Genomic DNA, 24,434 nt, shown 5'->3' on the forward strand with positions numbered 1-24,434 from the left:
GGTTAAACTTGGAGTGTAAAGTGGGAGTTTTCTGATGAAGCCGGGGGGAGGGACGGACAGTCTAACTGGCTGAGTTTATCTACGCAATTCAGGTGAATGTTTGATCATAGTGAGTTATGTCCTCAAACATTCATTATCGTCTTTTTATTGCAGAGTTTGTAAAAGAGCCGAGTACTTTCTGTAAAGACAGTAATAAATCAAGGCTTTAAAGGTGTTTTTAGTCCATGCCTGTCTGTCGCTTCAATCGATATTTGTTGACCTACAAGTTTTAGCAGGTTTATCCAGTTAAAATGAAAAATCTTGCTCTTCTTGAAAACTTTTGACTTGCATAAATATTTATGACATCATCCTGAACAACTTTTGTCCAATCAAATGCTCTGAAGAATGAGAATATCCCTCCCCTATAAAACCACCTGCAAATGATGTCCAAGTGGTTATCATGATAGATGTTTTTATTTATATTTTATTGTGTCTCTAGTGGGCTTAAGATATTGTGTCATGTTTAAAACAGCTCAGGAAAAAGTTCCTTTCTGTGTCATTTTGGTAAAAATGTACAATTTAAATAAATAAATATTCTTACATAAAACACGTACACTTTGCACAAATGCATTCTGGATTCTGTTCCATTTTTTGTCAAAAATGCTAAATTAAAATAAATAATTTTAAATAAAAACAATTCAAAGTAAAACACTTAATGTGCAAAAATGCATTCTGTTCCATAAAACAATCATCATGTGTCATGACCCCATCAGGATGACAAAGGTCATGAAGGTCATACACACCTCAAACTTCTTTACCTTTAACCACTCAGACTGAGAATGCAAACATCTTCAGGTTATAGGTGGGTGTCCTTTAATAATCAGCTAATTGACAATATTTGTGTACGTCATGTAGATCTATATTGTGCTCAACATTTGATGTTTTGTATTTTCACAGGTGCGTGACCTTGATTACTTTATGAAATAAGAAAAAAACTCAAGCCTGTTTTACACAATCAGCGTACGCAATGAACATTATAAATTTGATATGAATATGCATCACTAATATCATATGCACCGCAGACGTGAGATGTATGAATCAGGCATTCGTTTTTAAATGCCTCTTTAAACATGCTTGACTTTTGTGGATGCAGCATCATGCAAAACCAAATGATGACATATATCAGGGATTCACTAGCTTATGAGTTGATGAGAAGCTAATAATTAATTAAATCATAATACAAATAAAACAATAATTCTAAAACAAAAGCTAATCAAGATATTATATAAAATTAAAAAGATGGAATATTTTATGTTTACCTGCATGTCATGTGACCACACATTAACCATCGAAAAAGCATGTCAATGTGTTGTTAAATTATTGAAATATTAACTTAAAATCCCACAGGGACCTCAAGTAAATATTTTAGCTCTATGAGGTTCGGTCTGCAAATACTCACATACATACTTGCCATTATTTAACTAAAACCAAAACCATAAAACATTTTTAATAAGAATAATAAAACCTATAAAAGTAGGCCTGGTCTATAAAAAAGTGTCTGATAACTGGGGGATTACTGAGATAAAGTGAGTAAGCCTAGTATTTGGCTTGTCAAATCGGGAACATAGAAGAAAGGGAAACATTTCCCCAATGCAGTGGAAGAGTTTAGTGACAGGTGCGTCCCATCTGCGGACGTCTCATAACGCACAATGTGACCGAAGCTTCCTTCATTGGAGGATCGCTGCAGGCGACACAGCTGTAAACCTGCATGCAAACTTGTTTTTCCACATGCATCCCACTGCTAGGACACCCAAACGCGTGTATTTGCTCCAGGAGTGACCCCGGTTTATTTGATGTCTCAGCAGCCTCACTGCTCGAGCCGCTCTGTCCCGCAGTGATGACGCCATCGTTGTTCTGGAACGGGAACAGAACATGAAGCCGCTCAACGGGAGGTACACACACACACGAGACACACACACACAAACACACACGGGTTATGCGAAGTGGAAGTGACTTTAAAGAACTGGCAAACATTCTTCCGGTAACGTTAACAAAACATTAATTTAAAATGATAGCACAAAAACGGTATAAATATAGCCTTCATCGTTCATGGAAAGTTTTTCCCCCCTGAAACGTTTTAGTTGAACGTGCTTGTTCGTGTAACATTTTTAAACAAAGAAACCCCCAATCAAATATTTTTGCTTTCAGATCTGATGCCAGATACATCTTGTCAAACCGAGAGACCAGTTCGTCCCCTAAAGTGCTCCGTGTATATAAACCAAATCCAAAACTGTTCATAGAATTCTAAAGAAAATAATGAAAGCTCTATAATTAAGACTAGTTTTAGGTTTTTAGCCTGCCAGCCATTGCAATTCATTAACCATTAAAAACTGACCAAGTCTCGTTTATTTATACCTTTAAGTGTAACACTGCCATCTACTGGCATTGCATTGCATCAGTTTATGTGCAAATCAGCGAAGCTTTAGTCTTTCTTTTATTTTCAGATGTGTTACAAACTTAACCCTCTGGTTTATGTTGCGGGTCAATTTGACCCATTTTGATTTTTGAGTTGTCGGACATATCGGTTAACGAACATAATACCGTTCAAAAGTTTGGGGTCAGTAAGATTTTTAATGTTTTTAAAAGAAGTATCTTCTGCTCACCAAGGCTGCATTTATTTGATTAAAAATACAAACAAAAACACCTGTGTTATTCCTGTGATCAAAGCTGAATTTTCAGCATCATTACTCCAGTCTTCAGTGTCACATGATCCTTCAGAAATCATTCGAATATTATGATTTGATGCTCAAGAAACATTTATGATTATTATAAATGTTGAAAACAGTTATTTACATTTGTATTTCATGATGCTATGATGAATAGAAAGTTCAAAAGAACAGCATTTATCTGAAATCTAAAGCTTTTGTAACATTAAACACTACCGTTCAAAAGTTTGGGGTCAGTAAGTATTTTTATTTTATTTTTTGGGGAAAGAAATAAAATAAATCAATACTTTTATTCATCAAGGATGAGTTAAACTGATCAAAAGTTACAGTAAAGACATTTATAATGTTAGAAAATATTCTATTTTAAATAAATGCTGTTCTTTTGAACTTTCTATTCATCAACGAATTCTGAGAAAAAAATTGTACACGACTGTCTTCAACATTGATAATAATCATAAATGTTTCTTGAGCATCAAATCATCATGTTAGAATGATTTCTGAAGGATCATGTGACACTGAAGACTGGAGTAATGATGCTGAAAATTCAGCTTTGATCACAGGAATAAATTACAGTTTAAAATATATTAAAATAGAAAACAGTCATTTTAAATTGTCATAATATTTCACAATATTACTGTTTTTTTTATTTTTTATTGTTTTTTTATCAAATAAATGCAGCCTTGGTGAGCAGAAGATACTTCTTTTAAAAACATAAAAAAATCTTACTGACCCCAAACTTTTGAACGGTAGTGTATGTTCATCATGACCCTAAATCATGAGAAAAATTCAAAATACCAAGAAAAATTATTTTTGACATTTTGTGACTTTTCCTCATTTAGGGTCATGAAACATGCATGCAAAGTTTCAATACGCTGATGTGTTGTAAAATGTGCAATCAGACATTCTGTACGCCCTTGCTGTTCATGGGGCCCATTCAGGGGTAATAAGGTTCATTAGTATTTATTCATCTTTGTTAATGTTAGTTAATAAAAATACAGCGGTTCATTGTTTGTTCATGTTAGTTCACAGTGCATTAACTAATGCTAACAAATACAACCTTTGATTTTAATAATGTAGAAATTAATATTAACTAAGATTAATAAATGCTGAAGAACAAAACTGTTTAACCTGTTGTCAGTCACACTTTTTGAGCGTAGACAACTTAAATAGTTAGAAATCTGGAATACTTCAGGGCACTCTCAAACTCAAGTTTGGTTGAACTCAAGGTGAAACTTCACTAATGATTGTAGATGATTAATAAAAATAAAGTTTTAAAAGTAAAGTTATAGAAAAAGCTGTAGAAATTTATGAAAATATAAAAATATTGATTTTATATATTATGTATTTTACAAAGCTTGTTTATCCTTAAATCTAAGAAAATCAAAGCCAAACATCTGAACAAGTTCTGTGCCAAATTTTTGGTTGATATCAAAAAAAAAAAATTACTTTCCACTAGACAACATCCAGGCTTTACTGAGGACCAGACAAGGACTTTTCGATTTCCATATGGGTTTAGTGATCTGAACCTTATATTTTTCTAGAATTTTCAAAATAGTAGACATCCTATTCAGAGGTAGGGCAGTAATCTTAATATTTGATTTGAATTCATTCTCTAAAACACACATAAACACATACATAAAGAACCAGATTATGAATTATAGTTTGGCATAACATCACAAATGGAGAATCTATCGCTATTTATCTATTATTGCTCTGTCATTTCTTTTTGAGAATCAAATATGAAAGCTATTGCACACGTCCCACAGGTGTGGGGAGAGGCAGTCTTAAAAATAGTTGTTAAAAACATTTTTATAAATCATAATTTCAGCTATTTATTCTTTGTAATGTGTGAAAATAGTATGAATTTTTTTCATAGTGTGATTTTTGGGAGATATGTATTGAATCCATTTTGACCTGCTCCAACAAGGCCGTAGCCAGAAATGGGACAGTGCACGAGGGTTAAAGATAAGAGAGATGCAATCATTTGACAAAGATACAAACATCCAGGCAATTATTGACAGGTTCAAAAGGCTTCAATACACAATGTTTTGTTTTTAATGCACATCAAGTTTAATACATTTACAAAATACATAGTATCTATATTCACATTTATATTTGCCCGATGTTTATTCATAAGAACTTCACAAAACCTATCTTTCTGACTTTCAGATTCGCTGAAGCTCCTCTGGAGGCGCAGTGTTTGTCTATGTGAAGATGTGTTAATCAATAAACACGAATGGATCACATTTACATTGACTCAACAAAAGCATTGACCCCTCTGGGTTTGATGAGAACAAAAGGGGAGGGAAGGGAACCTCCCACCGTCCAAATGTCCCGCTCCAGCCGTCTCTCCGTCGACAAAGAACCAGGTCAACCCTGAAACAAACACCATGTCCTCCTGTAAAAACCTCTTCATGCTGGTCGCTGCGGGATTCAGCCTTCTGTGTTCGGCAGGTGGGTGATGAAACGCTTGATGAACTTTGAGAGATGTGTATCACTGCTTTATGTCCGCTTTTCATTGTTAAAGCTCGCTTGCTCTTGTTTTATCAAACACATATGGGTGGATGAGGGTCTAGAAACAAAAAACCTAAACCAAGAGAACCTAAAACAAATCAGTTCTTATAGGCCTTTTTTAATTTTATTAAAACACCATGTTCCTACACTGATAGTCACTTTGCACATTTATGTGTTAAACACGAGTGAGATGAAAGCAACATGATAATAATCAGCTAAAATGCCAGTTTTGGGTTGAATTTAGATGGTGAATGTTCACCAGTCTGCAGGTTATTCCTGCTGCTTCCACTAGAGGGACAGTTGGGAAAGTTCTTTAGTGTCAGATGAATGCAGTGGAATGGGACACAATGGATTTGCATGAGAATGGAGTGTTGCTGAAAGGTCCTGTAACAGAGGTGTTTTCCATCTCTGTCACGCCATTCGCGTTGCCTCTGAACCCAGCCGACTGTGATTCCACTGAAATCTGTCCATTTCCTCACCCTGTCCCTCCTCTTCCTCCTCTTCCTCATCCTCCTAGTCTCTCTGCCCTCCGAAGTCTCAATCATGGACAACAGCACCGATCACAGGAACGGATCAACCTTCCTGTACTTTGCCTACGGCAGTAACCTTCTGAAAGAACGACTGCAACTGAAGAATCCATCAGCTATCATTCACTGTGTGGCCAAACTGAAGGTATCTATCTATCTATCCATCCATCCATCCATCCATCCATCCATCCATCTACAGTATCTATCTATCCATCTACAGTATCTATCTATCTATCTATCTATCTATCTATCTATCTATCTATCTATCTATCTATCTATCTATCTATCTATCTATCTATCTATCTATCTATCTATCTATCTATCTATCTATCATCTGTCTGTTTCTATCTATAGTATCATTCTAGCGTTCTATCTATCTATCTATCTATCTATCTATCTATCTATCTATCTATCTATCTATCTATCTATCTATCTATCTTCAGTATCTATCTTCAGTATCTATCTACAGTATCTATCTACAGTATCTATCTATCGTTCATTTGTTCGATCATTCTACCTGTCTATGGCCCTGTTTACACCTGGCATTAAGATGTGTTTTGCTTGATCGGATCACAAGTGGACGCCTCTAAATACAGGTGTAAACGGGGTGTGAAACGTTTTGAGCTTGTCCACTTTCGACCACTTCCAGATGTAGTTGAAAACGCATTAGACCGGATTGCTGTCGTAGTGTAAACGCTCAATGTGTTTGAACAGCCACATAAGACGTCTTCTCTCCGCCTCCTGATCTAATGCCTGAACATTATGGGAAGAGCTCTAGCAAGACGGGATTTAAACTTTGTCGGCTGAAGATCCAACTTTGGTTTGAAGATGGAAAAACATACCAAGCACAATGTTCTCTCACCATCCCTGATTCCTAACACACACTCACAGCGTTCGGCTGGTCTTGCGTCTGTCAGAGCAGAAACGAAAGCTGATGCTCTCCGTATGTTTTTCCATCATCTCTGTGTGCGTTCACATGTAGATTAAGCATAGTTATTTTGTCCATTAGATCGAGTGATCTAAAAAAAACACAAAAAAAACCACATTCACCTGCCTATAGACCGTCTCCTTGAAGAAATCAGGACAGAAGTGGTTGAAAGTGGACAAAAGAGACGGATTAAAACACCAGGTGTAAACGGGTATGTGTCTCTCGTCTACTTGTGATCCGATCGATCAGAACGCATCTCAATACCAGGTGTAAACCTTTCTATCCACTGATCATATGTAATTCATATAGATCAGTGAATCTGTCTGTCTAACTAACTAACTTATCAACTCCTCTAGGACTACAAGCTGGTCTTTGGCAACCATAAAGGGGTCGCGAGTCAGCGCTGGCAAGGTGGTGTTGCGACCATCGAGCACAGCCCAGGTGAAGAGGTGTGGGGGGTCGTGTGGAGGATGAACATGACCGACCTCGAGTCCTTGGACCGGTAGGAGCTTTCAGACCCACAACCCACACTTTATAAAGACAAATGAGAGATCATTATGTAAAAATGTTGCATATACCTAATTAGAAGAAAGCAGAAGTAAGTGAATGATGGAGGTCCTCATTTGTGCTGAATGTTCTTCTGCAGTCAGGAGAACGTGAAAATGGGGACTTACAGCCCAATGGAGGTGTTCGTGTCCACCAGTGACCAGGATCTCCACTGTCGGACATACATCATGAACAGCTGTGTGTATGCGCCACCTTCACCACATTATCTAGAGGTACAGTCTCCTGCTTCCTGTAATGTCACAACAAACATGAGGCTTTAATCAGGACTTTAGTTTAGCTCAGTGCTTCTCGACTAGCAAACTTCCATGCAAGCCTCGAAATGACAACATTAAAGGATTAGTTCTCCCAGAATTTTAAATTATCCCATAATTTACTCACCTTAAAGCTATCCTAGGTTTATATAGCCGCGTTTCCACCGCAGGAACTTTCCCCAGGAACTAAGAACTTTGGGCTGGTACTCGATGTGTTTACACCGCAGGAACCAGGGTCTAAATGAAGTTCCGGGTAAATACTTCCCCCTCCGATAGTCCCTGCTCATGAGGTAGTACTTTTTCAAAGTTCAGGAACTTTCAGGGGTGGGACTTGTGCACTGCACAAGCTGATTGGTTGTGTTCACGCCGCATTTTGGTTGGATGACTCCACGCAGCATTTATTTATTTTTAACCTCCCTTTTAAAAAAAAATCTATTGCGGTTCGTGTCGTGGCTTCATGCAGTAAGAGTTGTCTGTCTGCAAATATGGAATTTAATTAAAAAAACTGGTGGACTGGCGACGAGTTTCAGGCTTTATTAAGGGTATTTGTGGAAGAGGAAACTTTCTGCGCGTTCGTCCCAGCCATCTCACGGTCAATGTCCGCAATAGCTGATAACATACAAATTTTATATCTAACGTTAGCATTACGAGCTTACTGAACACGCTTTATCAGTGCTCGTCTCTTTTCTACCACAGCTTTTATTATTAAGTCATTATGTTTACACATTATCATCTATTGCAAGGCACTCCAAACCATGTTACAAATTTACTATAACAGGATTGAAATAGCGCTTTGAGGTTAGTAACAAACAACTATTTACAAGACTGTCACTATTTATGATTGATAGACGGGGTTCAGGCTTTTTTTTAAGCGTATTTGCGAAAGAGGAAATGTTTGCGCGTTCGTCCCAGGCATCTCACAATAACTGATAACATACCTTGTCTAATTTTATACGCATACAAGCTTTCTGAACACGCTTTAGTATCAGTGCTCGTCTATTTTGTTTTGTTAATTACCTCGTTAGTAAACCAATACATAACTGCAGCACAGTTTGAATCTCCTCCATACTTATTATAAATGTGGCGCTCAAAACTGATGACTGGGAGGAGCAGTTGCGCGCAGTTTACCTTCCCGGTACTTTAGACCGTGGTGTAAACGCAGAAAGCAACCGGTCTGGGGCAAAAAAAGTTCCTGGGAAAAAAGTTCCTGGGACAAATTGTTCCGGGTAATTTCGGTGGAAACGCGGCTTATGACTTTCATCTTTCAGCCGAACACAAGAGTTATATTAAATAATACCCTGGCTCTTCCAAGCTTTATAATGGGAGTGAATGGTACCTGAGATTTTGAAGCCCAAAAAAGCTCATCCATCCATAATAAAAGTAATCCACACGACTCCAGGGGGATAATAGCGGCCTTCTGAAGCGAAGCCATGCGTTTTTGTAAGAATAATATCCATATTTATAACTTTATAAACTATAATCACTGGCTTCTGGTAACGGCTGTACGTGAGTCGAGGTCTGGTGGAAGAGTGACCTCTGATTCGACACATTTTTTACCCGACGATAATCTCAAGAAAAATGTATTTGATCTTTGGCTGCATTTACACTGCAAGTCCTAATGCACAGGTTGAATATTTTGACCCTGATCCAGTGTTTTGTCCCACCTGTTGACATCTACGTAAGATAAACTAACTGTGCGTAAATTTAAGGGATAGTTTAAGGCAGGGGTCGGCAACCTAAGGCAAGTGTTAATCGCTGGCACACAAGCAAATGCGAGAGAAGTGTATGTATTTCATTCAGATAAAGTAGTCTATTCCTGCACACAGATCTACATTTTGATGTAATAATTCCACATAGTAAAAAAGCTTATTTTATTAAGTTAGGAGATGCACCGATTGATCCGCTGGTGACCGGAATTGGCCGATTTTCACATGATCGGCCATGACCGGCGACCGGCCGGTCAGTCTGACATAATTATGCCGATTTTATGCTGGTCAAATGCACTCGGGCTCCGCATGATTAACATCGCGCAACATCAGCATCACACGTGCACACGGAACACACATGTAGGAAACCTCGTGAATTACGGCCGTTTCACGCATATTTTTTCCGGCGTGCATGTTAATCAATGAGTGCATTCACACCGGCAGCAGGAGCAGCGCGTGAGCGTCAAGCAGGAGCGTCGCGTGAGCAGTGAAGCGGGGGTTCGCTCAATTAAAGTGAGAGCACACTTCTGATGGACAAAATAAATATGATTTCAAACAAAAGTGCCCAAAATGCACAGAATGTGCATGTCTAGTGTGTTTTAACAAGAACTGGATTAGGTTATGTCAGAAAAGAAAATGAAGACTCAAAAATATTTATATAAAATTGACCCATTTAAACTTGTTTTTATTATTCAGTTTGGCTAAAAGGATATGGTATTTTATAAAAAAAAAAAATATATATATATATAGAAAATAAATATTTTTGTGTGCTGTAAAGTGGTTCGAAAAAATGAAATCGGAATCGGCTAAAATCGGCCTAGAAAATTGTAATCGGTGCATCTCTAGTTAGGAGTTATAAATACTATTAAATTGTCTATCTAAATCTAAAACAAATTTCAAGAGAAATGTTTAAATTTCTGTACTATTTCTGTGTAAGTCATTATGAAAATGTAAAATGTTTGTGTATTTAGATGAGTGTGTGTGTGTGTGTGTGTATGTATATATATATATATATATATATATATATATATATATAGGCTATGTGTGTGTTGTGGCACAGTGATGAACTCGGAAACTTAAAAATGGCACTTTATGACAAAAAGGTTGCCGACCCCTGGTTTAAGGGATAGTCATCATTTACTGACTCTCGTCATTTCAATTTGTGAACTGGATCCACTGAATCATTGCAAGATCCGAAGATGTCTGAATTAAGAGGGGATTTAAATAATAAATGTATGAAGCTGATTCTGTTCTCCCTGCATCTATTGTGTGTGGAAGCAATTAAAACAACAGAAACTTGTGCTTCTCTAAACAGAGTAATCTGATATCATTCTTCAAAACAGAATGAGTTTGTTATTTGTGCTGCTGGGAAAGGACAATGTTGTGGTGTTTTTTTCTGGCATTTACCCCGGCCGGCTTTGTAAGTATGACACAATAGAGATCCGCCAGCAACTGGGTCAGTGATACTGCCCTTCACAACAAAAACACATTAAACCGAAGTATCTGGAATATGCATTATCATTTTTATACAAGAGTCTCTGCCACAAAATAACCTTTTTATATTTATCCACTGGACATGTTACTTTTAGTAGACGAATTAGGCAACCAGAACATGTGCTTGTTATGGCTTTATGAATAAATCCCTCATCATGGAAACACTGTTCTTGTTACATGCACTTAAAACAATTTGTAAGACATGTAAAGATTAGTTTGTGACACTGCAGGATCATGTAATGATGAAAAAGTTATGGTGATTAATAAAATAAAATAAAGTTTCTGGTGACAGGACCCATGATATCCTTTATACATTGATTTACATTTGAATCTAAATTTATATTTACACTATTATTCAAAAGTTTGGGGTCAGTAAGTTTTTTTAAGTGACAGTAAAACATTTATAATATATTTATTTGTATTCCGAAAAAATTCTGTTCTTTTGGACTGTTTTCAAATAATAATATTTCATTTCATAATAAATGTTTCTTGAGCATCAAATCATCATATTAGAATGATTTCTGAAGGATCATGTGACACTGAAGACTGGAGTAATGATGCTGAAAATTCAGCTTTGATCACAGGAATAAATAAATTTTTTTATGAAATATATTCACACACAAAATATCACTTTTAAATTGTAATATTTCACAATATTACTGTTTTTACTGTATTTTTGATCAAAACATGCAGCCTTGAAAAAAAGAATCTAAAACCTAAAATTAAAAGAAAAAAAACAGTCAGTTAAATAATCATCACTTGTCATTTATAAAAGAGTTCATTATTTAAAGTTGAATTACCATTTTGTATTTTTATTTATTGATAGTTGTTATTATTACTATTGTTATTGTTATTGTTGTCTTAATATTTTATGTATGTATAATTATTTCGGCAGAAAGGGTTATTATTGGGAAAAAAGTTATAACTTGACTTGTATGAAGCTTTCTGTTAATGCTTTGAAAAAGTTTATAAATAAATTATAAAAAAATAAAAACAATCATCACTTGTTACCTTTAGACGTACAGACACAAAACCGATACGCTGTCCGCTTTACTCTTCCTTTTCTAAATGACCAGAATAGACTTTTGCCTGACTTTTCCTCTGTAGAAACGGAGTGGCTTGTGTGTTGCAGGTTATTGTGATGGGTGCGGAGCAGAACGGGCTGCCGGAAGACTACCAGGAGAAACTCAAGTCTATCGAAACCAACAAATATGAGGGACGTCTGCCTGTGATGGAAGAACTGGAAGAAGCTTTGAAAAAATCCAAAGAAAGGACACAAGAGATTCTATCTGATGGTTTACCCTCATAAATGGTGTCCATGTGCACCCTTATCTGTAGTCTACAGAGTGTACACCACATCACAATGCTAAAAGACAGGTTAGTTACGTTGTTTATGCAGGACAAGAAAAATGTCCAGTGTTCGTAATGTATGGTAGTGACACAATTCAATTCCATAAAGTATTTTCTTGCCGGCATTAATTGTGTTGTGTTTTGTTATTTTTCACTTCTGATTGTCATATGGCAAATTTTTTTATAATAATAATTAGATTCGGAATTAATTAATCATGAGGTTCAGTCTGGGATTTTAACAATATTCTTAACAACTACTTATTTCCCTTCTGATTTTAATCTAGACAACACTGGATGAAACTTGTTACCATGGTATATTTTTGTAAGGATATATACATGACATTTAGCAGTTTAGTAAAACTTCCACAGGGAATGTTCTCAGAACTTTAGCTAATGTTGGGGGAAAAGTTCTCTTAAAGTTCTTAACAAACGTTCTTCCAGTAATATTAGGCTAATATAAGGTTATCTGGTCTTTATTAATGTTCTCAAAATGTTAGCACAATAACATTATTTACTTTTTTTTGTTTTTACCTTAAACGTTGGATAAGTTTACCTAACATTTTTTTTGTGTGTGGGAAAAAAATAGGATTGATCCAACTAACCAATTTTATTTAAGTAAAATAAATAACTTAATATATTTGATTAAAATAAATCAAATTTCATTTAAATAAGAAAATCAGTGTAAAATGTAAAAACAAATAGCTAAATAAAAATAAGATTAAACTTGTACTAAATAGATAAATTGATTAAAATAAATGAAATATTATTTAAATGAATAAATAATAGGCATATATTCATACATTTGATTAAAAAAATGTTTTATATAAAAAAGAAATACAATAGGCTACATATAAAAATACAACTTACTTAAATCTGCAACTAACAGTGAATTACAAACTCAATGAAGTAGGCTAATAGAAACTAAATAGTTTACACATTTATAATATACAATTTTCACAGTATTAATTGGGTCTTTGTACATAAAATTATAAAGCTATCTTTTACATTTTAGGATGGGAGTCCCTCTCATACGAATCATCATAAAGGATCATGGCATCTAAAAGATTGAAAAGCTCTGGTTTAGAATAACATTTACATGTGTAGGCTAATGTTCCCATAATGTTTACAAAATAATAAAATGGAATGTTCCATTGGAATGGAATGGAACGTTCACATATCCAAGAGAAAAAAACGTTTTTATAACATAGATGTTTTGAACGTTCAACATTCGAAATAACGGTTTTATAACTTGATTGGAATGCTAGAAAAACGTTCTTAGAACATTATTATTGTTGTTGGCTGGGACTGGTAATAGCCTTCCAGCAACAGCAAAATTATGAATTATGAATGACTGAGGGATTGTTTTGTTTCTATGACATCTCCCACACAACTCATACTCAAACAATGTTGACACAGCAGAAATGAGCAAATCCAGGGTGGGTTTCAACTTTCACCAATCCGGATCATGTTAATTTCGCCATGATTTTAGTTTCACTTCCTAGTTAACGTGGAGGTGCGGAACCAAGTAAACAACACTCCGTCCAGACCGTTTAACCTCGCGAAGTTTCTAACGTTTGTACAGATTAGATAGCCTCTTTCATTTTCCGTTTTCTTTTGAGTGAGGACGTTGAGATGGCTAAACTTTCTTACAATACAATATAGCGTCATTTTCTTCTTGAACCTGAGAAATCTGTTTTAACTCGTGCTGATTTTGTTCGCATCGACTATGACGCGACCTCTGCGGGAACAGTCCGGTTACACCCTGCCCGCGCGTGTGTAAAGAGACTGGTTTAGATGACCATTAGGGTGTTGACTAACTAACTAGCTACAGTGTCCTGCTGTAAAATGGGGTCTTACAAGAAGGGGTCTCACCTGAGGCTGCTGACTTCACACCGCGAGCTGCTGGTGGAGCAGGTGAAGAACACACAGTGTATTCTGGACAATCTCCAGATCAACGGCTTCATCTGCACTGAAGACATCGAGATTATACAGCGCAGCACCACCAAAACTGACCAGGTATACAACACTAGAATTATATTAAAGTACTGATATCCAATACTGTACCTGCTAGTGCAAAAGTAGTACAATATTTACGACAAAATAAACAGAGGTTGAAAGGTAATTACAAGCACTTTCGTTACAGTACTTGTGTACTTTTTTCATTCTCTTTAAAAATCTTTTTGGAGTATAACTAAATTGTGATACTTTTACTTGAGTTCCAGGATAACAATGTCAAGATTCATTAGGCTCAAATTGTGAAAAAAATGGTCTCCATTTGGTCAACCATGGGTCTCCAAATCTGTCAAAAGCATAATTAATCATCGAAATATTAGTTTCAATCAAGGTAACATGACTCAATACAGAGTACTTCAAAAACAAGCTAAAAAGGAACTTAAGCTTGCAAAACATAATTATAAGGACAAAGTTGAGAACATGCTGAGCACAGGTAACTCACGTCCTGCATGGGAGGGTGTGAAAGCCATGATGGGGATGTTAGCCAGTTAGTCCGATTTCCCTAAATGGCATGTCAGACATTGCCTTCTCAAATGACCTGAACACTTTTTATAATCGTTTTAATATTCATGATTTTAGTGAGGAGCTGTCAGTTTTTAATAAAGTTGCCCCTGGGCAAGGTAAAGTCCAGGTTGACAGAAACAAGGTCCTGACACTCTTCAGAGGTATAAAGGAAAGGAAAAGTCCCGTCCCCGATGGCATTGGAGGCCGTTTATTAAAGAACTGTGCTGAACAGCTGGTAGACATTTTTTGTATTATTTTCAAAATGTCCTTACATCTCCACACTGTTCCTCGCATTTGGAAAGACTCAATTATTGTCCCGGTGCCTAAAAATAAAGCTCCAGAGTCTTTTAATGACTTAAGGCCTGTGGCGCTCACGTCCCTCACTATGAAGACGTTAGAGAAGATTGTGAAGGACGAACTTTTGAACTCTGTCCAGGATCTAGGGGAGACCGGGGACAGTTGCAACACTTTTTGCATTTCTCTCAATTACTCAGAGACTATTTGGACTAGACCAACCAAATTTGTATATATTAAACTTGCATCTGTCTGCTAAATACCCATACCATTTAAAGATGATTATATATGACATATCGTTCACAGTATTTATTTGAATGGAAGAAGCCAGATGTTGCAACTGACCCAAACCCAGGGGACAGTTGCAACACAACCCAGGGACGGTTGCAACATGTTAAAAATACCTTAAATTTCATTAATTAACTTAAGCTTTTTGTCTCAATGAGCAAAGAATTCTGAAAATATTAACTGTTTTAGGCCTACTATAATATTATTGTAGCCTATTATTAATTAATTTAGTCATATTTATCAAATAACAGTTATTGAGTTTTGTTTGTTCATGTGTAGAACATAGGCCTACATAGATTCAGTATGCAGGTGTTACAGATGCTATCTCTCCATATTTCAGTGTCAGACAGGAAGAATTGAGCAATTTGCAATGCAACAAACTTTTATTAAACATGCAATTTATAACATGTTGCAACCGTCCCCAACCCTATCAGCCATGACAGAACATCATATGCCTGCTAGACACACTGACTTTGACACATGCTAACCATGTCACTTAGAAGTCAACAAAACAATCATTCAAACTAAGTAAGTTTTGATTAATTCATACAAAATTTCATGACAGTATGACAAAAATATATCTTATGAAAAAATTTACTTTCATACCTCCAAAACACGTTTTGTTCAATAAATGCAGCAGCAGATGCTGAATATGTCTACTGTCTTCTTGGTGGGTGGAGGGTCTAACTGTGCATGTGCAGTATGAGTGACATCAAAAATGACATGTTGCAACCATCCCCTGTTGCAACTGTCCCCGGTCTCCCTACACACTAAAAAAAAAATGGTTCTTCAGCGGTTCTTTGCGGTGGTTAAGGTGCTATATAGCACCACTACCATTTAAAGAACCTGTTAAGCCCAGATTGGTTCTTCAGCAGTTCTTTAGCGGTTCTTTGGGGTGGTTAAGGTGCTATATGGCACCTCTTATGGTTCTACATAGCACCATTTGACAAAGGTAGGTGCTATATGGCACTTAAAGTGGTTCCCCTATGATTACAAGCCAATGAACCACTTTTAGTGCTATTTAGCACCATTTTTGTTTAGAGTGTACTAGATCCGTTTTAATTTGCCTACAGACCGAACCGGGGAGTGGAAGACGCAGCATGTACTCTTTTTAACTTGATCTGCACACATCTTGAGGGTGCAAAGAGCTTTGTGCGGCTGCTTTTTATTGACTTTTCTTCAGCTTTTAATTGCTTCCAACCACATATTTTAGCAGGGATTATAAAGAGTACCTTTAATATCGATCCTTGTCTTATCTGTTGGTTGATGAACTTATTAACTAACAGGTCTCAACGCGTGCGAGTGAATAGTATCTTATCCGATGTCCTCTTTTCCTCCACTGGTTCCCCCCCAGGGCTGCGTCCTCTTCGCGATCTTATTTATTTTATATACAAATGCATGCCAAAGCCAGCACACTAGGCGTCATATCATTAAGTTTGCTGACGACTCGGTAATAGTGTCACTGCTGACACACAAGGACCCTGAGCATGGCGCTATTCTAAATGATTTTACAGAGTGGTGTAAGTCGTCTTTTATTAACATTAACGTGGCAAAAACTAAAGAAATGTTGATCGATTTTAGAAAGAAGGCACAATCAGTCCTGGCTGACCCAAGTCACCCCCTGAAGAGCTGCTTCATTTTGTTGCCGTCGGGCCGCAGATTCAGTCTGCCTAAATGCAGGACAAACAGACATAAAACATTTATTTGTATAGCACTTTTCATACATGGAATGCAACGCAAAGTGCTTCACAAGCATAAAAACAAATTCACACAATGTCAATATAATATATATAAATAACAGATAAAATAAGACTTATACACAACTTCACATAATAATATTATTGTACTGATAAGCAACTTTAAAAAGGTATGTCTTAACCTGCCTTTTAAAAATATGAATGCTAGTTGCCTCTTTCATTTCATTTGGTAAAGAATTCCAAATTTTTGGAGCATAGTGGCTAAAAGAAATAATAATAGTGGCTAATAAGTCAATGTGAGTCGTGGACTTCTGTGTAGTATGTATTTATTTAGTTTTTTACTGATTGTATGGTTGTTTTGTATAATCTGTGTGTTACTTATGTCACATGCTGCTGCACAACGAATTACCCCTCTGGGATAATAAAGACTCCTTGAACCTTGAACCACATACACACACACACACACACACACGTACGCACACAAGCGCACACGCACACACGCGCACACACACGCACACACACACACACACACACACAGACACACACACACACACACACACACACACTAACAGCCAATAAACAGTACTTGACATAAGTTATATTATTATAGTAATTATATAGTGTATTTCTTGTAATTTAGTTCTCATTAATTCAAATTTTTGGACATGCAGGTACGCAAAATTTTGGAGCTGGTTCAGAGTAAAGGAGAGGAGTGCTCAGCATATTTCATGCACATTCTTCATGAAGCATACGATGCTTACATTGATCTGCGGCCTTGGTTTGATGATATTCAGTACACACCATTAGACACTATAAGTGCCATACCAGTGATTAACACAGACCCAAGTGAGTTTTTTCCCCCATTTAAAATATTTGCATTTATGCACTCAATTTATGAATTAATTATTTTGGTGCACTAATGTTTTTCTTCATATTTGCAGTTAGCAAGTACTGTGAGAAGCTCAGATGTGAGCTGGGAAGGGACACTAAGTTCATCACGTCCTACTCTAAAAGTGAGGAGACGCCGCTGGAGGATCTTTACATGGACACACAGATGGAGCTCCTGAATGACAGAGGTGAGAGCTTGGGATACTTACAGAGTCTGGATGAACTACTAGGGGACCAGGGTGTCTTCAACCAGCAGGCTGAGACGATCTTCATCACCGGTGACGCTGGTGTAGGCAAATCAATTGTCCTTCAGAAACTGCAGAACTTGTGGTCCCAAAGGGAGCTGAAGACGCGTGCAAAGTTCTTCTTCAAGTTCAGATGCAGGATGTTCAGTGCCTTCAAGGAGACGGACGAGATCTCGCTGAAGGATCTGATTTTCAAACACAACTGCTATCCAGACGGAGACCTTGATAATGAGGTTTTCACCTACATCTTACGATTCCCAGAGACGGTGGTTTTCACCTTTGATGGATATGACGAAATCCAAATGGATTCTGACTTGGATAATGTGCCTGAAGTGGTCTCTCCGGAAGAAAAGACTCGTCCGCTTCTGCTTCTCATGAATTTGCTTTGCGGAAAATTGCTCAAAGGTTCTTGGAAGATCCTGTCTGCACGAAGCGGCACCGAGATCCAAAGCAGAGTAATCCGGAAGAAGGTGTATTTGAAGGGATTTTCACCTGAACACCTGAAGAGATATACAGCTCTCCATTTCCCAGAGATGGAACACAGGACATTGGTGACGGATCAGCTGGACGCCAACCCTCACCTCTGCGGTCTTTGCTCCATCCCATTGTTCAGTTGGATCATCCTCAAGAGCTTCAAGCATCTTCATTCGGTTTATGATAACTTCGAATTGCCAGACTCTTGCATTACGCTCACAAATGTCTTCTTGCTCCTTTCTGAGGTCTTTCTTGGACACTCAACTGCACGGCCTGGTCTTTTGAAACGGAGCCCGAGGTGTCCCGCGGAAACCTTTAAAGCTGGTGAGCAGAAGCTTTCGGCCTTTGCTCGGCTAGCCTTACAGGGTTTAGAAAGGGGTGGACTTGTCTTCAGTATAGAGGAAGTGACATCCTGTGGATTGGACGATGAAGACCTTCAGTTTGGCTTTCTGAGGCCTGCTTCACATTACGATGCATGCGGAGGCTCTGCTACCTTTGAGTTCCTCCATGAGACCCTCCAAGCCTTCTTAGCGGCTTTTTCTCTGGTGCTGGACTCCAAAATCTCTCCTGAATCCATTCTAAGGTTCTTCTCCAAATGCGAATATAAGAAGTCTCATCTCTCCTGCTTGCCTTGTCTGGGAAAGTCAAGACCAAGAGATAAAGACCCTTTCCAGACCAATTTCCAATTCACCAACTTATTTTTATGTGGTCTCTTGTCCAAACCCAATGCTGCACTCCTAGAGCATATCGTTCCACCAGCATCACTGAACCAAAAGCGCAAGACGCTCAAGTCCTATCTGTCCAACAGCGTGCGGACTCATCTTAAGGGCCTCCCTCGTTATCCATCTACAGACATTGAGGGCTTCAAGGTGCACGCGATGCCAAATTTCTTGTGGATGCTGCGATGCATATTTGAGACGAACAGCGAGAATGTGGCCAAGATGACGGCCAACGGCATATCGGCAGATTACATTAAGATTGCCTTCTGTAACATTTACTCGGCCGACTGCAGCGCGTTGAACTTTGTCCTGCACCACCGAAGGAAGCACCTGGGAGTCGACATGGACAACAATAACATCAATGATTATGGCGTGAAGCAGCTGAGACCCTCTTTCAGCAAAATGACTGTAGTAAGGTAAGAAAAGCCAGGCAGGGTTTAGCTTAAAGGGTTAGTTCACCCAAAAAGGAAAATTCTGTCTGTAATTACTCACCCTCATGTTGTTCCAACCCCATAAGTTCATCTTCGGGAAACAAAAATTAAGATATTTTTGATATATCCCAGAAAAGTTAGTAAAGACAATGTTTAAAATAGTCCAAGTGACTACAGTGGCTCAACCTTAAGTTTATCAAGCGACGAGAAAGTTATTTTTGTTGTTTTTTGCGCACAAAAAATTCTCGTCGCTTGATAAACTTAAGGTTGAGCCACTGTAGTCACTTGGACTATTTTTAACATTGTCTTTACTAACTTTATGGGCTGGCAAGTTTAAATAACATAGAAGCCTATGAAGGAGTGAACCAGCTGTCAGATTTAATCAAAAATATCTTAATTTGTGTTCCGAAGATGAACTTACGGGGTTAGAACAACATGAGGGAGAGTAATTACTGACAGAATTTTCATTTTTGGGTGAAGTAACCCTTTAACCCAAAGCTCATACAGTATTGAGAACTAGAACGACAAATGACGTTTGTCTCCATCTTCTAACCCTAACCCTACCTTTCAGATTATGTGTGAATCAGCTCACAGACAGCAGTATTGAGGTTCTGGCAGAGGAACTCGTCAGACACAAAATCATTAAGGTCTTGGGGTGAGTTCATCCGTCCATCTTTGCTTTGTTGTTTGAGTTTTGTTTTGGCCTTATTCTACCCTGTTCTCTGCATTTACAGCCTTTACCAAAACTACATCACTGATGTTGGAGCGAAACTAGTAGCAAAGATCATTGAAGAATGTCCACACTTGAAGACCGTCAAGTAGGTATTACAGAAACATACCCCGATAGCACAAGTACTTGTCATGTGATCATTCAGAAATCATTCTAATATGCTGATTTGGTGCTCAATTATATATATATATATATATATATATATATAAAAAATCTTATCAAAAAAGGTGGTGCTGCTTCATATTTTGTGTGAAATTTTTCTCATGATTCTTTAGAAAGGATTTATCTGAAATGGAAATCTTATTATAAATATTATAAAAGTATTTACGGTCACTTTTGATCAATTACATTTTTGATCAATTAATTACATTACCCAATTACACTATCATTGAAAAGTTTGGGGTATCATGGTTTCCACAGAAATATGAAGCAGCACAACTGTTATCAACATTAATTTTAATACAAAATGTTTCTTGCACAGCAAATCATCATATTAGAATGATTTCTGAAGAATCATGTGACACTGAAGACTGGAGTAATGATGTTGAAATACAGCTTTGACCACAGGAATAAATTACAGCTTAAAATATATTTGCATACAAAATAGCTATTTTAAATTGTGATAATATGTAACAATAATTATTGTTTTTACTGTAATTTTGATTTATAAACTGCAGCGACTTCTTTCAAAACCATAAAAAGAAAAAAACTTAAATTATGAAAGGTAGTGTATGGCATTAAAATAGATTGCACCAAAAAGCTCTTTGACAGACCGTGATGTTAACGTTTCGACTTTTTAACCGTTTTGCATGCGTGTGAAATACTTTCTCGTTTTGATTTGCATTTTTTTTGTTTCCCTATTTAGGCTCGGCTGCAACAACATCACAGGTGTGGGTGGGAAATACCTTGCCAGTGCAATTCAAAAGAGCAAATCTATCTTTGACGTAGGGTAAGAATATCTTAGGGAACAATTAAACCCCACCTTTTAAATTATACTGCCATAAAATTAAATAAAAATTGCCATTTAAAAAAAGAAGTATATTTTACAGAAATATTTGATACAAAAACGATGGTGAAAGTGGTGAAAATTAAATTGTTCAAATGATTTGGTTGTAGAATGTGGGGTAACTCGATCGGGGACGAGGGGGCAGATGCGTTTGCAGAGGCTCTGAAGAATCACCCCAGCCTGACCAACCTCAGGTATAAAATGACTCTTATGTCTCCATTCTGATCAATTTAGCTGTCAAATAAAGAACGAGCCATCTGAGAATGACTATTGCATTGCTGTTTAGTCTCTCCGCCAATGGCATTACTTCTCTTGGTGGAAGAAGTTTGGCAAAAGCACTGAAGCAAAACACAAGCCTCCACATCTTCTGGTAACAACAGAACGTCATATTTCCTCATGCATGTAAAATAATACCCTTTTTGATGATTGTTCCCAGATGCATTCTCACAAAATGTGCTTTTTTTCAGGCTGATACAGAACAAAATCTCTGATGATGCAGCGTCAGACATTGCCGATGCCTTCAAGTCCAACTCTGCTCTGACACATCTGATGTACGATCGATTATTCCTCAGTATTTCAGAAATATCTTTAAAACTGTTTATATCTTTACAACTGTTTCATATATGCGAGCATGTAAGTGGTCATTTCTGCATCTAAATTTACAGCATTCACTTTGTGCAAATGCAATGATGCAAATACTATTTTATTGCTGCATCTCACATGCTTTGCTCAACAGAATCTAATATGCTAATCAACACATAATACAGGTGAAACTAAAAAAACTAGAATATCGTGCAAAGTTCATGTATTTCAGTACTTCAACTTAAAAGGTGAAACTAATATATTATATAGACTCATTTCATGCAAAGTGAGATATTTCAAGCCTTTATTTGTTATAATTTTGATGATTATGGCTTACCCTAAATTCAAAATCTCAGAAATGTTTACAATTTTCATAAGCTGTAAGCCATAATCATCAAAATTATAATAAATAAAGGCTTGAAATATCTCACTTTGCATGAAATGAGTCTATATAATATATTAGTTTCACCTTTTAAGTTGAAGTACTGAAATACATGAACTTTTGCACGATATTCAATTTATTCGAGTTTCACCTGTACATGTAGACTTTATGCCAAGTAATGAACCTCAGGTCTGTCTGCACAATATTTACTCCGACAGATTAAATAATATATTCGACTCTCTACAGGCTAATGGAAAACGAGTTGACCATTCACGGAGCCAAACTGCTGTCTGAAGGCTTGACAAACAACACTACACTGAAGGAAGTCAAGTAAGATCTGTGAAACCTAGAGAGTTTGCATTATTTTAAGGCATAAAAGTTGTAATAAAAGATTATTCTGCCTTCATAGACACCTTGGTTAAGTCAAATTGTAAAAAGCATTGCATGAATGCCATTAATGCTCTATCAATGATGGTCGGGGGTTAAATGTCAAAACTGAAAAGTAGTGATAAAATTGACTTTTTTAACCCAGTATTAGTATTTGTTCAGTGCATTTTATTGCATTGACTTGGCAACATGCAAACTCAATTAAAAAAAATTATTGTGAGTTGAGTCTGTACACTCTTAAAAATAAAAAGTTAATTGTTGGCATCAATGGTTCTGTAAAATCCACTCAACCTTTCCATTACACAAAAGGTTCTTTATAGTGGAAATATATTCTTTAGATTATTAAAATGTTCTTCATGCCAAGAAAATCCCCCTTTGGGAGTGTAGTGTGAGGTGTCTATGTAGGCGGCTCACTAAATCTTGCATCAGAGCCCTAGTTTTAGATCACGGCACATGACGACGTCTTCCAGTTTCACACATGTCCACATTTTCTGATTTGTTTCTGATTTATTCACAGCATTAAAGGAAAATGTGTCTCTGAAGAAGAACAACAACTCTTTGAGGGCGACAAGAGGCTTCGCTTCCGCTAAGAAGAAAAAGTAAAACTCGTGATTTGAGAAAAGACTGTGAGAAAAGAAGGAAGTTGGCGTAAAGCCACGGACGTTGGTTTACTTCAATAACAGAAGCGCCATCGGCTGCGAAGGCAACACTGATGCAAGACATGCAGATTTACTACAGTCGTGAGTTTCACACTGAAGCCAGAACTCAAGAACTACTGTATAGATGAAAATTATGAATGTCATTTTATATATTATATACACTACTGTTAAAAAGTTTGGGGTCAGTAAGATTTTTAATGTTTTTAAAAGAAGGTTCTTCTGCTCACCAAGGCTGCATTTATTTGATTAAAAATACAAACAAAAACAGTAATATTGTGAAATATTATTCCAATTTGAATCATCTGTTTTCTGTGTGAATATACAGTAAAGTGTAATTTATTCCTGTGATCAAAGCTGAATTTTCAGCATCATTACTCCAGTCTTCAGTGTCACATGATCCTTCAGAAATCATTCTAATATGATGATTTGATGCTCAAGAAACATTTCTGATTATTATCAATGTTGAAAACAGTTATTTACATTTTTATTTCATGATGCTATGATGAATATAAAGTTCAAAAGAACAGCATTTATCTGAAATCTAAAGCTTTTGTAACATTAAACACTACCGTTCAAAAGTTTGGGGTCAGTAAGAATTTTTATTTTATTTTTGGGGGAAAGAAATAAAATAAATCAATACTTTTATTCACCAAGGATGAGTTAAACTGATCAAAAGTTACAGTAAAGACATTTATAATGTTAGAAAATATTCTATTTTAAATAAATGCTGTTCTTTTGAACTTTCTATTCAAAGAATTTTGAAAAAAAAAATGTACACAACTGTCTTCAACATTGATAATAATAATGAATGTTTCTTGAGCATCAAATCATCATATTACAATGATTTCTGAAGGATCATGTGACACTGAAGACTGGAGTAATGATGCTGAAAATTCAGCTTTGATCGCAGGAATAAATTACAGTTTAAAATATTAAAATAGAAAACAGTCATTTTAAATTGTCATAATATTTCACAATATTACTGTTTTTTATATTGTTTATCAAATAAATGCAGCCTTGGTGAGTAGAAGAGACTTCTTTTAAAAACATTTAAAAAAATCTTATTGACCCCAAACTTTTGAACGGTAGTGTA

General features: G+C 36.6%; 2 protein-coding genes across 2 annotated transcripts; both read left to right on the top strand.

Moving 5' to 3' along the window:
• The first annotated feature begins 4,875 nt into the window (after window positions 1-4,875).
• Window positions 4,876-12,218, top strand: ggctb (gamma-glutamylcyclotransferase b). Its single transcript, XM_082150854.1, has 5 exons — window positions 4,876-5,159; window positions 5,737-5,891; window positions 7,031-7,176; window positions 7,321-7,453; window positions 11,825-12,218. The coding sequence occupies exons 1-5, from the start codon at window positions 5,096-5,098 to the stop codon at window positions 11,999-12,001; spliced, it is 675 nt and encodes a 224-aa protein (XP_082006980.1). The 5' UTR covers window positions 4,876-5,095; the 3' UTR covers window positions 12,002-12,218.
• Window positions 12,219-12,874: 656 nt separating this feature from the next.
• nod1 (nucleotide-binding oligomerization domain containing 1) lies at window positions 12,875-24,429 on the top strand. Its single transcript, XM_082150683.1, has 11 exons — window positions 12,875-14,058; window positions 17,510-17,684; window positions 17,780-19,580; window positions 20,167-20,250; window positions 20,330-20,413; window positions 21,191-21,274; window positions 21,442-21,525; window positions 21,618-21,701; window positions 21,799-21,882; window positions 22,542-22,625; window positions 23,200-24,429. The coding sequence occupies exons 1-11, from the start codon at window positions 13,888-13,890 to the stop codon at window positions 23,270-23,272; spliced, it is 2,808 nt and encodes a 935-aa protein (XP_082006809.1). The 5' UTR covers window positions 12,875-13,887; the 3' UTR covers window positions 23,273-24,429.
• The last annotated feature ends 5 nt before the right edge of the window (window positions 24,430-24,434 follow it).

Source organism: Leuciscus leuciscus (genome assembly GCF_965113295.1).
Source record: "Leuciscus leuciscus genome assembly, chromosome: 20".
NCBI lineage: Eukaryota > Metazoa > Chordata > Actinopteri > Cypriniformes > Leuciscidae > Leuciscus > Leuciscus leuciscus.

What these genes read in the sequence shown, in the direction of transcription:
- ggctb (XM_082150854.1), top strand. Translation starts at nt 5,096, where the DNA reads ATGTCCTCCTGTAAAAACCTCTTCATGCTGGTCGCTGCGGGATTCAGC. An exon ending in CAGCCTTCTGTGTTCGGCAG is followed by an intron (nt 5,160 to 5,736) that starts GTGGGTGATGAA and finishes TCATCCTCCTAG; the next exon opens with TCTCTCTGCCCTCCGAAGTC. An exon ending in GACCTCGAGTCCTTGGACCG is followed by an intron (nt 7,177 to 7,320) that starts GTAGGAGCTTTC and finishes GTTCTTCTGCAG; the next exon opens with TCAGGAGAACGTGAAAATGG.
- nod1 (XM_082150683.1), top strand. Translation starts at nt 13,888, where the DNA reads ATGGGGTCTTACAAGAAGGGGTCTCACCTGAGGCTGCTGACTTCACAC. An exon ending in GCACCACCAAAACTGACCAG is followed by an intron (nt 14,059 to 17,509) that starts GTATACAACACT and finishes TTGGACATGCAG; the next exon opens with GTACGCAAAATTTTGGAGCT. An exon ending in CCCAGCCTGACCAACCTCAG is followed by an intron (nt 21,526 to 21,617) that starts GTATAAAATGAC and finishes ATTGCTGTTTAG; the next exon opens with TCTCTCCGCCAATGGCATTA.